Raw genomic sequence first — 13100 nt, 5'->3', positions numbered from 1 at the left:
TGGGACTCTACCTCCCGCCAGACATGAGTCAGCTGCTCTCGGGAGCCGATTTCCAAGAAAACAGATTTTCCTTGGTTGTCTGCTCCACGCTAAAGGACATTTCTCCCAGTTCTGTTCGTAAGGCGAGCGGGCTCGGAGCGAAACCTCCGCGCTCCGGCGCCACTTGGGCGCTCCCAGTGAGGCCCCGCCCCCTCGGTTCCACGTGGTCGGCGGCGGGGCCAGAGCGGCTCTGGCTGCGGGTCTGTGGAGTCGTGCGTAGCGGGATGGCAGGGACCCAGTCCGACGGTGAGTTGCTTCAGGACCGGCCCGACGGGGTGCAGGGAGCTGGCTGGAGGGAGGAGGAAGGGGTGCCCAGGAGCGGCCGGATGGTAAAAGGGACATTTCCGGAAACACGACCTGCGAAAAGCACGCCCTGTGGAACTCGGGGAGTGGAGGGAGTTCGGACGGAGAAAGGATATCTTGGTGGGGAGCAGAGAACCCCAAGGGGTTGAATCAGTGGAGGTAGGTCTCCGCAGAAACGACCTTCGAAGAGGAGACAGAGGCGCAGGAGGTGGGGGTGGGCATTGGGGCGTTCAAGAGGTTGGGACCAATGGACCGATAGGCGCCCTGGAGTATTGGACTGGCAAGAAAGTGTCGACAGACCCTCGTTTCCCCTTCTACAGGTGCTGCTCGGTTCTCTTGTCCCCCCAACTTTACCGCATCACCCCCAGCCTCAGAGCCCACTCGTTTCTCCGTGGAGGCGCTGGCGGGTCCAGATACGGAACTGTGGCTTATCCAGGCTCCTGTAGATTTCGCTCCAGACTGGTAAGTGGTCCCACATCACCTCCCTGGAATACTCCCCACTGCAATGGTTGATCTTGGGGAAATTTTAGAGTGGCTTGCTCCAAAGAACCTAGAAAATGCTGCTGCTCAGCTCCTTTCTCCTGTGCCACTAAAATAATCTGACCAAGCTTCTGCTCTCCTCCTTTCTTCCTTCAGCCTCAATGGGCGGCTGGTGCCTCTCTCTGGCTCACAGATTGTGAAGGGCAAAGTGGCAGGCAAGCGACACCGCTACCAGGTCCTCAGCAGCAGCGGCTCCCAGGCTGGAGAAGCAACCCTGCTGGCTCCCTCAGCAGAGGCAGGAGGTGGACTCACCTGTGCCCCGGCTCCCAAGGGCAGCCTAAGGATCTTAGAGGGTCCCCAAGAATCCCTATCAGGGATCCTGCTGCAGCCCATTCCCAAGAGCCCTCCACCACAGATACCCCCTGGCCTGAGGCCTCGGTTCTGTGCCTTTGGAGGCAGCCCACCAGTCACAGGGCCTGGGTCAGCCTTGGCACTGAGGTCACCGGCCTCAGGAAGGAGGAAAAAGAAGAGGCATGTGCCTGAGGCCTCCATTCCTCAGGAGGCAGTGAATGGGCATGGGACCCTGGAGGTGGACATAGCTTCGGGGTTCCCAGAGGAGGATGTGGGGAAGAAGAAGAAGAAGAAAAAGCAGCATCCGAATGAACTGGAGGTGATGAAGCCAGTGTCAACAGAGCCCACAGCAGAAGTTTCGGAACCTCTGGGAGTGCAGTTCCCATCCACCAGCAAGAAGAAAAAGAAACCTAAAGAAACAGAAATGGGGGTGCTGGAACCAGAAGAAAAGATTGTGGAGCTGGAACTCATGGTTAAAACTGAGCCTCTGCAAGAGACGGTCCTATCCCCGACCAAGAAGAGGAAGAGACAAAAGGGGACAGAAGGGACAGAGCCAGTGGAGGGGATGCGAGTTGAGTCTCAGCTACAGGTAAAGGAGGAGCCACAGGAGGACACCATCCCACTGCTGTCCTCAAAGAAGAAGAAAAAAGGAAAGGGGTACAAAGTGCTGATGGAGCCAGGGACTGAGGCTATAGAGCCAGAGATAAGAACTCTGGAGCTCCAAGGGGACATGGCGGAGCCTGAGCTGCCACATGAAGTTGAGCCACAGTCTGAGGCAGCTCTAGCATCCACCAAAAAGAGGAAGAAAAAAAAAGAGCAAAATATGATGATAGAGCCACAGACTGAAGTAGTGGAGCCCCAGGAAGAGGTGATGGCACCAGAGCTGCCAGGGGACCTTGAGCCTCAAGCAGCCCTAGCATCCACCAAGAAGAAGAAGAAAGAAAGAAGGCACAAAGCAACAGAGCCAGGGACTGGCCCAGAAGGTGAGATGATGGAGCCTGAGGCCAGGGCAGAGCCGGCGTCCACCAAGAAGATGAAGAAGTGGGCCCAGGAAAGGGGGGTGCCAGAGACAGCATCCCAGGAGGAGAAACCAGAGCCGCTACTGAATCCAGAGTCTGGGGAGGTGGCTCCCCAGAGACAGGAGAAGAAGAGGAAAAAGAAGTTGCAGCAGGATCCTGCATAGTCTCCTCCAGGGAAACTGACAACTGCTAAGAAAAGCTGAGGTGGCCACCTGGGCCATCAGAAGGTGACAGCAGAGAAGAACCCCTTCCGGTGGTTGTACCAATACACCAGCAGGAGCCTGGACTGGGAAAATGCTTTATTACTACACAGAGGGCCTCCTTGGCAGCTGAGGTCATCGGGGCACTTTCAAGAAGGGTTCATGTAGGACATCATACAGCCTGCGGGCCTAGGCGGGGAGAAGGAAAGGAACGGTCATTAAATGAGCCATTTGTTTGGTACATTCAGAGTGGGCTTTGGTTCTTTTTCTCCCAGGCTGGCTGAGGTTGGGCTAGTCCCCACCCTCTCTGGGCCTCAGTGTTCTCCATCTATAGGAGAGGCACTGTGGGACTTCTGAAACCTTAAAACTTTGGGATCTGGAGTCCCATTTATTTGGGGCCCCCTCCTGCCCCTACCCCTAAGCCCATTCCCAGAGTTCTTACCTTCTGGGGCCCCAGGCCCGGGCACAAGGCCAGATCTTCCCGAGATGCAGCTATGAGCTGTTCCAGAGACTGAGGAAGGTGGGAGCGAAGGGTCAGCTAACCAAGCTGACCGAGGGTCTGAGATATTCTCAGAAGGAAGTGAAGTCCTGTGGGAGGGTGGGGGGGCAGAGGGTGGGAGGGGAAGGGGGCGCTTGTGTGGGAATAGAAATGCCTGCAGGGTCACAGGAATCCTTCCTTACCCCAAAAGTAGTCAAGAGGGTCTGACTGTCCGTTTTATTGACTGACTTCACGGTGGTCAGACATTCGGTGACCTGGAAGGGGAAGAGGAGGCAGAGGGGTGTTGCGAGGAGAAAGGAGAGCAGACAGCCCGCGAGGGCAGCGCTGGGTTACTGCTGTCCAAAACTGCCTTGCATGCAGGGGGTGCTCAATAAATGCCTTCTTTTTTTTTTTTCCTGATTAAAAGATCATCTCAGCCCTGGCCAGTTTGCTCAGTGGTTAGAGCATCAGCCTGCGGTCCAGAGAGACCCAGGTTCGGTTCCCACTAATGGCGCGTACCTCAGTTGCTGTTTGTCCCCTGGTTGGGTCGTGCAGGTGGCAACTACTCAATGTGTCCCTTTCATATCGATGTGTCTCTCTCTGTCTCTCTCAATCTATCTGAACAAAAAATAGAAAAATGTCCTCGGGTGAGGATAATTAAAAAAAAGATCATCTCAGAGTGATCTCCAAGTAGCTGAGAGGGTGTTGGTCACCCAATGAGAAGACAAATGCCACTTATCTTGAGCTGGTTCTGCCCAGGGGAAGACTGTAGGAGCTGTGTTCAAAAGCAGGCCCCACTGCTTACTCCCTGTGAGATCCTGGGCACAGGAGTCTACCTCTTTGGGCCTCCATTTCCAGGCAAAGGGGTCCTAGTAGTACCCACCTCAGAGGTGGCTGCAGGCATCCACCGTTACTCTATCACCGGAGCCCAGATTCAACAGTTCATTCAGCAGATATTCCCTGAGTACCCACTGAGAGCTGGTTAGTGCTGGGGACACAGCTGGCACCAAGACAGCCCTGGCTCTGCCCTCCTGGGGCTCCCAGGACAGTGTGGGAGACGAGTAAGTTCCAGACAGTGGCAACTCATGGGCCTGGATGGAGGAGGCCAGTGGGGGCACTTGACCTGGCCTGGGGATCAGGGAGGGCTTCCTGGAGAAGGGAGTATCAGGGCTCAGATGCGAAAGACGAGATCAGGCAGATGGCAGAGGAAACAGAATGGGCACGTACATAGAGTAACTGTGTAGGCCTGAGAGAAGGGACAGAGAATGGGAGGGCAGGGGGCAGGCAGGGCTGCCGGGCCCAGACAGGCAGGGCCTGATAGAGCCCAGTGAGAAAGCCAGGCTTTCCCTGAGGGTACTGGGGAGCCATGGGAGAGTTCTGGGCTGGGGAGGGCAGGATCAGGTTTGTGCTTAGGAAGTCAGGAAGTCCCCCTTCGCTGTGTTCAAGTGGGAGAGGGGAGACTGGAAGCTGAGGGTGGGGTTGGGAAGGAGAGGCATGAGGAGATCAGAACTGAAGCTCAGAACACCCAAGAAGGAGCTGGGGGGAGGCCTGGGCAGCGGGGTGACGTGGCCTTACCCGGGAGACGAAGTCCTGCTCCACCTTCTCCATCAGGAGGTCTGCCGGCTTCTGCTCATAGGCCTTGTAGGTCTCCAGGTACCGCCCGGCCTCCTCGGGGCTAGGGTGAGAGGACATGCGGGTCAGCCAGGGTGAGGAGGGGTCATGTTTTAGATTCATATCATTATGGTAGTAGTAATTGCTGATACAAACAATGCCAAACTCTAATATATAGAAAAATGAACATTCTCGGCCTCCTAAATGTCTGCTGGGTAGCATCCCCTGCTGGACGTGTCTTTACCCATCTTTTCTGGCTAAAAGCCAGAGCTTGGGACCCTGACCCGTTGGATTGAGGGCCATCTTCCCATTTGAGTGACCCTGGGTCAGTGATTCTAACCTCTCTGGGCCTCAGTTTCCTTATCTGTAAAGTGGAGTGAATGACAGAAGTGTGACAATTAAGTGAGTCAAGGCTCTGTAAGTGCCTGGCACTTATAAGGCTGTTTAAGAACTGTCAGCTATTCTGGAAGGGAAGTCGGCGCCTGGAGCCTTTGCACCGGGTTTGACAGACAAGAAAATCAGAACTACTGTTTATTTCCAACCACAGAAAGACAACCTCATGAGCAGTCAGCTTCCGGCCACCAAGAAAATCAGCTTCGGAAAATTTATATAAAGCCCACCTTCCCGCTGGCTGGGTAGCTCAGTTGGTTAGAGCGTGGTTCTGATAATGCCAAGGTTGTGGGTTCGATCCCCAATCAGGGCACATATAAGAATCAACCAATGAATGCATAAATACACGGAACAACAAACTGATGTCTCTCTCGCTCTCCTTCTCTCTCTAAAATCCATCAATCAATAAATTTAAAAAAAATAAAATAAAGCCCACCTTCAAAAGGAAAGCTCAGGATGCTGACTGCTGAATCTTTTACAGCAACAAACATTTAATAATCACCATTAATTTTCGCAATAGGCACTATTCTTATGACATGTAATTAACTTTCCAGGTAGTGGAAACAGCTCAGTCATAACAAAGGTCAATATGTGTGCAGAGTAAAGCACATAACTGAACTTTATTAGCACCAGGAAAATGCCTTTTTCCTCTGGAACATGAAAATAGGGAATTGGTCGAAGTAAAGAAAGTATTTGTCTTGAGTAGCAGTTCTCAACCTGTGAGTGGCGACCCCTTTGGCGGTTGAACGACCCTTTCACAGGGGTCCCCTAAGACCATCGGAAAACAAAATTACAGTTATGAAGTAGCAATGAAAATAATTTTATGGTTGGGGGTCACCACAACATGAGGAACTGTATTAAAGGGTCGTGGCATCAGGAAGGTGGAGAACCACTGTTCTTGAGGCATTTTCTTAGCCTTCAAAATCTAGCTAGTAAATATTTGTTGGTTAAATGTTGATTTAAATTTTTGAAAGAAACATTCACTTTTCTAATTCTATAGTTTTCCATAAAATAGCTTTGCTGCTTTTCTCTCAATGCAGCAGGTGTTATTTTTGTAATTAGCATTCGTTCAGGACACACACGTTAGCACACTTTATCCAGTTCCACAATTCGCTTTCTTTTTTATTTTTTTTATTATTATTTTTTTAACCCTCACCCGAGGACATTTTTTCATATTTTGTTCAGATAGAGTGGGAGGGAGAGAGAGAGAGAGAAACATCAACATGAAAGGGACACATCGAGTGGTTGCCAGGGCCGGGGATAAACTGCAACCGAGGTACGTGCCCTTAGCGGGAACTGAACCCGGGTCTCTCTGGACCACAGGCCGACGCTCTAACCACTGAGCAAAACCGACCAGGGCTTGCTTTCTTTTTTAAAAAAATTTTTTCCCTTTATTGATTTTTAGAGAGAGGCAGTGAGAGGGAGAGAGAGACAAACATCAATGAGAGAGAACATCAATTGGCCACCTCCTGCATGCCCCCCACTGGGGATCATTTTTGCACTCTGCAATATAATCAGATGTTTTTCCACGTTAGAAGACAGAGCTCAATCCCATTTATTTAATGGTTGCAAAACATCCCACAGTTTGAAGTAAAGACAGGAAACAGTCCCCATGGGGAGCATAGCTGTGCACCAGTCACTGTCCTAAGCCCACTATATTCACAAGCTTCTGGGCTGCCCCGTGAGAGTCTGTAAGGCAGAGGGGAAAACAGACCAGCGGAGCTGTCTCACCCAGCCAGGCTCTTCACACTCGGCTACTTCCCACAAAAACAGTGATTTTTACACTTGCTTTTGTTTTAATATACAACTAATACATATATACATACATAACAGTACAGAGGTACACACCTGGAGGGAGTGCACAAAACTACAAATACACTTTGGCCTAAAAAACCCATTCCTGCCCTGGCCAGTTTGGCTCAGTGGTTAGAGCGTTGGCCTGCGGTCCAGAGAGACCCAGGTTCAGTTCCCGCTAAGGGCACGTACCTCGGTTGCAGTTTGTCCCCGGCCCTGGTTGGGTCGTGCGGGTGGCAACCACTCGATGTGTTCCTTTCACGTCAATGTTTCTCTCTCTCTCTCTCTCCCTCCCACTCTATCTGAACAAAATATCAAAAAATGTCCTCGGGTGAGGACTAAAAAATAAAATAAATAAAAAACCCATTCCTGGGGTTCAGGATAGAAGTAGGAGTGTTGGTGGGAACTATAGAAGACAGAGCCTGCCGCCCTGGCTGGTGTTGCTCAGTTGGTTGAGCATCGTCCTGTGCACTAAGAGGTCGCTGGTTTGATTCCCTGTTAGGGCACATGCCCAGGTTGCGGGCAGCTAATCGATGTTTCTCTCTCACACCCATATTTTTCTCTCTCCCTCTCCCTTCCTCTCTCTCTGTAATCAATCAACAAATAAAAAATTTTTTAAAAGACAGACTCGCCCTGACCAGTTTGGCACAGCGGTTAGAGCAGGTTAGAGCATAGGCCAGCGGTCCAGAGAGACCCGGGTTCAGTTTCCGCTAAGGGCACGTACCTCGGTTGCAGTTTGTCCCCCGCCCCAGGTGGGGTAGTATGGGTGGCAGCCACTCGATGTGTCTCTCTCACATGGATGTGTGTGTCTCTCTCTCTTCCTCCCTCTCTCCCTCTCTCCCTCTTGCTCTATCTGAAGATGAATGCAAAAGTGTCCTCAGGTGAGGATAAAAAAAAATTTTTTTTTAAATAAAATAAAACAAAAGACAGAGACTTCCAAATGTCCACCAGTAGGGAGTTAACCTGGTCCATCAACACAATGGAATATTCAGCAGCTGAAAAAGAGTGTGGATCTAGACAATGGGATATTCAGTGATTAAAAATGAGTTACCACCCTGGCTGATTTGGCTCAGCAGTTAGAGCATCAGCCTGCAGACCAAAGGGTCGAGGGTTCTATTCCCAGTCAAGGGCATGTACCTGGGTTGCAGGTTTGAACCCCAGCCCTGGTTGGGGTCATGCAGGAGGCAGCCAATCGATGTGTCTCTCTCACTCTCACATTGATGTTTCTCTCTCTTTCCCTCTTTCTCTTTCTCTCTCTATCTCTCTCATCTAAAAATCAAGCCCTGGCCGGTTTTGCTCAGCAATTAAAGCGTCGGCCTGTGGTCCAAAGAAACCCGGGTTTGGTTCCCGCTAAGGGCACCTACCTTGGTTGCAGTTTGTCCCCGGCCCTGGTTGGGTCGTGCGGGTGGCAACCACTCGATGTGTCCCTTTCACATCGATGTTTCTCTCTCTCTCTCTCTCCCTCCCACTCTATCTGAACAAAAAATGGAAAAAGTGTCCTCGGGTGAGGATTAAAAAAATTAATTAAATTAAATAAATAAATAAAAATCAATAGAAGCCCAGCCGGTGTGGCTCACTGGTTGAGTGTTGACCCATGCACCAAGAGGTTGCCAGTTCGATTCCAGGTCAGGGCACATGTCCAGGTTGTGGGCCCGATGTTCTCTCTAATTGATGTTTCTATCTTTCTCTCCCTCTCCTTTCCTCTCTCTCTAAAATCAATAAAACACAACTATTTTTAAAATAAAAATCAACAGAAAACTGTCCTTAGGTGAGGATTAACAGAAAAAGAAAAAAAAGTTACCAAGTCACAAAAAGACAGTGAAGGGATCTTAAAAGCATATTGCTAAGAGGAAGAAGCCAATGTGAAGAGGCCACTATGAGATAATATAAAATCTAGACTGGTTCCTGGCACAGAACTCCTGAAACTCTCGTAAATTCTTAAGTGGTAGAGCAGTAGGAGCATCTTTTGTTCTAACGAGGTGATGCTGAATGGGCTTGTGGATGGGGCTGGTCACCAGAAAGTCCAAGTCATGATGAGAAGCTTGCAAGTTTCTGTCCCACCCCCACCCTCCAGGGCCGGAGAAGGGCTGGAAAGGAGTTAATGATTGATCATGCTTACATGAAGAAGCCTGCACAATATCTCACTAGTACGGGGTTCAGAGAGCTTCCATGCTGGTGAACACATCTACACGGGGAGGGTGACTCACACTATCTCTATGGGGACAAACATTCCTATACTCGGGATCCTCCCACACCTCGCCCTGTGTATCTCTCTATCTGGCTGTTCATCTCTATCCTTTATTATGTCCTGTAATAGATTTTAAACAGCCCTAGTCCGGTGGTTCAGTTAGTTGGAGCGTCATCCCGTACACCAAAGGTTACGGGTTCGATCCCAGTTGAGGTGCGCACGGTAGGCAGCTGATCAATGTTTCTCTCACATTGATATTTCTTTCTCTCTCTCTCTCTCTCTGTCTCTCTCTCTCTCTCTCCCTTCCTCTATAAAATTCAATGGAAAAAATATCCTCCAGTAAGGATTAACAACAACCAAAAAAAGAATGGAGACTGTAAAGATCAGTAGCTGCCAGGGCATGGGGGAGGGAGGAGGGACAAGGCAGAGCACAGGGGACTTTTAGGACAATGAAACTATTCTGTAGCTACAGGAATTATGGACACACATCATACCTTTGTGAAGACCTACAGAATGTACAACACAATTATAACAGATGTACCACACTAGTTAATACAAGAGAAATGGTATGTGGGAACTTTGTACTTTCTTTCTTTCTTTTATTTTTTTTTATTTTTTTTTATGGCATCTACTTTTTAAAAAATTGGTTTAGCCCGGCTGGTGTGGCTCAGTGGTTGAGCATCAACCCATGCACCAGGAGGTCGCTGGTTCCATTCCCTGTCAGGTCACAAGCCCAGGTTGTGGGCCAGGTTCCCAGTGGGGGACATGCAGGAGGTGGCCGATCCATGTTCTTTCTCATTGATGTTTCCATCTCTCTCCCTCCCCCTTCCTCTCTCTCTAAAGTCAATAAAGAAAAAAAAATTAAATAGAATAAATAAATAAATTTAAAAAATTGATTTAAAGAGGAAAGGAAAGGAAAGAGAAAGAAAAAGAGAAAGAGAGAGAGAAACATTGATTGGTTACCTACTACACACACCCCAACTGGGGATGGAACCTGCAACCCGGGCATGTGCTCCAATCAGGATCAAACCCACCACCCTGGTGCATGGGATGATGCTCCAACCAACTGAGCCACCCCATCCAGGGAAGAACTCTGTACTGTCTGATCAGTTTTTCTATAAACTTGAAACTGCTCTTAAAAATAAAGTGTATTAAATTTTTAATGTGTACACTATATTGGAATACTATACAGCTGTAAAAAGAAAATGAGGCTGCTCTCTATATTGACATGGAAAAGACCTCCACATAGTGACAACACAAAGCACAGAACAGTATACAGATAGTGCCCGACTTAACGACGGTTCGACTTCTGATTTATCAACTTTACGATGCTGTGGAAGTGATACACACTCGGTAGGAACCAGCCAGGCTAAGCCATGATGCTCTGTAGGTTAGTGTACTAAATGCACTTCACCTTACAATATTTTCTTTTTTTTATAAGTTTCATTGAGTTTTTTAAAGAGAGAGGAAGGGAGAGGGAGAGAGAGATAGAAACATCGATATGAGAGAGAAATACTGATCAGCTGCCTCCTGCATGCCCCTACTAAGAAGGATCAAGCCCGAAACCCAGGCATGTGCCCTGACCAGAAATTGAACTGCTGACCTCTTGGTCCATAGGTTGATGCTCAACCACTGAGCCACACCAGCTGGGCTCACCTTATGATATTTTCAATTTACAATGGGTTTATTGGGCTGTTACCCCATCATAAACCTAGCAGCATCTGTATGTAGTATGGTTACTTCTAAGAAAGGAAGAAAACTGAGATGTTTTTGCACATGCTGCTTGTGTTTTATATATAGTAGAAGGAAACCAAGAAACCAACAACAGTGGTTACGTGTGGGGTGAGGGGAGTAGGAGGGAAGGGGTAGAGGAGACTTCTCTGTATGGGTTTCAAGTGTACAGTTCTATAATACCTCATCTGTATATTGCACTGGGTGTTCAACACCCAAAGTCAAATCTCCTTCTGTCACCATATAAATGACCCCCTGTACCCATTACTACCTCCCTGTTTTAACAGCCAATCACGTCTCCTGCCAACCACACTTGCCAGTGCTTGTTTCATATTATTCATCTTGATATTTTCACCAATAATTGTCAAATTATTATTGGTGAAAAACAACACCTCATTTTTCAAGATTTACTTTTTTCCTGATAAACTATATTATGTTTGGTTAATTTTCCATGTATTTTTGGCCACCTGTATTAAGACTTTTAAAAAATTGGGCCACCTTTTTACCTTTTTCTTATTGGCTTAGGAGGTTCTTTTTTTTTTCATCCTTACCTGAGGACCTTTTTGCACTTATCTTGAGATAGAGCAGGAGGGAGAGAAGGAGGAAGGGAGAGAGAGAAACATCGATGTGAGAGAGACACATCCAGCGGTCACCACCCACACAACCTCAACCGGGGCCGGGGACAAACCGCCACTGAGGTACGTGCCCTTAGCGGGAACCGAACCCGGGTATCTCTGGTCTGGGGGCCGGCGCTCTAACCGCTGAGCCACACCGGCCAGGGCGACTTTGGAGGTTCTTTATAAATATTTAAATATATTCATATGAATATAAACATTTAGCCCTGGCCGGTGTGGCTCAGTTGGTTGGACTGTCCTCCCATATACCAGAAGGTGGTGGGTTCGATTCCCAGTTGGGCACATACTCAGTTTGCAGATTCAATCCCCTGTTGGTGCACATGCAAGAGGCAACTGATTGATGTTTCTCTCTCTCTCCTTTTGGTGCACAGGACGATGCTCAACTAACTGAGCCACACCGGCCAGGATACTGTAATTTAAAAAAATCACTTGTCAGGATTTACATTTCGGTTATGATATGAGGAAGGGATTCTTTTTTCCCAATTGAAGAACCAATCTAAATGATCTTTAAAGACCTAGATGTGGAATTAATTATTCAGCAAGATTTCATGTCTCTTTTTTTCATCCTTACCCAAGGACATTTTTCCATTTATTGTTCAGATAGAGTGGGAGGGAGAGAGAGAGAGAGAGAAACATCGACGTGAAAGGGACACATCGAGAGGTTGCCACTCGCACAACCCAACCAGGGCCGGGGACAAACTGCAACCGAGGTACGTGCCCTTAGCGGGAACCGAACCCAGGTCTCTCTGGACCCTAGGCCGACGCTCTAACCGCTGAGCCAAACCGGCCAGGCCTCATGTCTAACTCTTAAGTGCCTAGTATGGTCCCGTGAATTTGATCTACGCTACCTGGGATTTGTGCCTACATCCCTGCCAGAAAAATATTAGGACCCAATTTGACAGATGAAGAAATTGAGGCCAGAGAGAGGCAGTGCCTGGACCAGGCTCACACAGAGCCCATGGGAGGAGAAGGGAAGCATTGGGAAGGTTGGCAAGAGGGAAATGCCTCTCAGGATAGAGCCTGACCGGGGCGGGGGCCTCCATCTCACCTCCAGGCAAGGACCAGGGTGCAGTCTGCCAGGATGCATATCTTAGCCAGCTCCTTCAGGGCATACTGAGGATCTTTCTGGATGGAGAAGAAAATCAGAATGAGATCTGGGAGAAAGCAAGGAATTATAGTCTTGAAAACACAGTAGCTTAGGGTGCCAGGAGCCTTCCACTCAGCTGACACTCCCTAAGCTCCCACTGTGTGCCTGGCCTGTGCGAGGCAGTACCAGGATCCAGCGGTCACTGAGACAGCCCTGGTTCTGTCCTCCTAGGGCTTATAGCCTGAAGAGGGGACAGACCTACCCCAGACAGTGATGACCCAGAGTGGCTAGGGCTGGGGGGAGGAGCCAGAGGAGCACAGGACCTGTGTGAGGATTCAAGGAGAGCTTTCTGGAGAAGAGGACATCTGAGCTGAGACCTTAAGAAGGATGAAGTAGCCCTGACCAGTTTGGCTCAGCGGTTAGAGCGTCGGCCCGCGCACCAGAGAGGCCCGGGTTCGGTTCTCGCTAAGGGCATGTGCCTCAGTTGTGGTTTGTCCCTGGCCCTGGTTGGGGTCATGTGGGTGGCAGCCCCTCAATGTGTCTCTCACATCAATGTTTTGCTCTCTCTTCCCCTCTCCCTCCTTCCTGCTCTATCTGAAGATAGATGCAAGAATGTCCTCGGGTGAAGATAAAAAAAAAAAGAAGGATGAAGTAAAGGCCGCAAAGGAGAGCAGAAAAGGGAATCTCAGACACAGGGGAGAGCATGTGCAAGGATAAGAGGAAAAAGAGGGCTAGAGGAATTGCAGTTCACTCAATATGGGATGGAGGATGTGAAAGACGGGTTTTTAAAAACT

General features: G+C 49.1%; 2 protein-coding genes and 1 non-coding gene across 5 annotated transcripts in view; 2 read left to right on the top strand and 1 right to left on the bottom strand.

Moving 5' to 3' along the window:
- Nucleotides 1-208: 208 nt before the first annotated feature.
- Nucleotides 209-2597, top strand: POLR1G (RNA polymerase I subunit G). Its single transcript, XM_036275965.1, has 3 exons — nucleotides 209-285; nucleotides 663-804; nucleotides 979-2597. Exons 1-3 carry the CDS (start codon nucleotides 264-266, stop codon nucleotides 2354-2356), a joined length of 1542 nt encoding a protein of 513 aa, XP_036131858.1. The 5' UTR covers nucleotides 209-263; the 3' UTR covers nucleotides 2357-2597.
- The window catches only part of ERCC1 (ERCC excision repair 1, endonuclease non-catalytic subunit), a 34628-nt gene continuing 24001 nt past the window's right edge, over nucleotides 2474-13100 (bottom strand). For all 3 annotated transcript variants that reach the window (XM_036275967.1, XM_036275968.1, XM_036275966.1), the window contains exons 6-10: nucleotides 12268-12344; nucleotides 4446-4545; nucleotides 3074-3145; nucleotides 2835-2903; nucleotides 2474-2581 (exon numbers count right to left, since the gene is read on the bottom strand). In XM_036275967.1, the coding sequence (XP_036131860.1) occupies nucleotides 2528-2581; nucleotides 2835-2903; nucleotides 3074-3145; nucleotides 4446-4545; nucleotides 12268-12344 (372 nt within the window). In that variant the 3' untranslated portion in view covers nucleotides 2474-2527. The remainder of the gene's footprint in view (nucleotides 2582-2834; nucleotides 2904-3073; nucleotides 3146-4445; nucleotides 4546-12267; nucleotides 12345-13100) is intronic.
- On the top strand, nucleotides 5111-5184 carry TRNAI-GAU. Its single transcript has one exon. It is a non-coding gene; the product is annotated as a tRNA-Ile (tRNA).

Source organism: Molossus molossus, unplaced genomic scaffold, assembly GCF_014108415.1.
Source record: "Molossus molossus isolate mMolMol1 unplaced genomic scaffold, mMolMol1.p scaffold_m16_p_21, whole genome shotgun sequence".
In the NCBI taxonomy this organism is placed as follows: Eukaryota; Metazoa; Chordata; class Mammalia; order Chiroptera; family Molossidae; genus Molossus; species Molossus molossus.
This window is presented reverse-complemented; position numbering and strand designations above follow the sequence as displayed.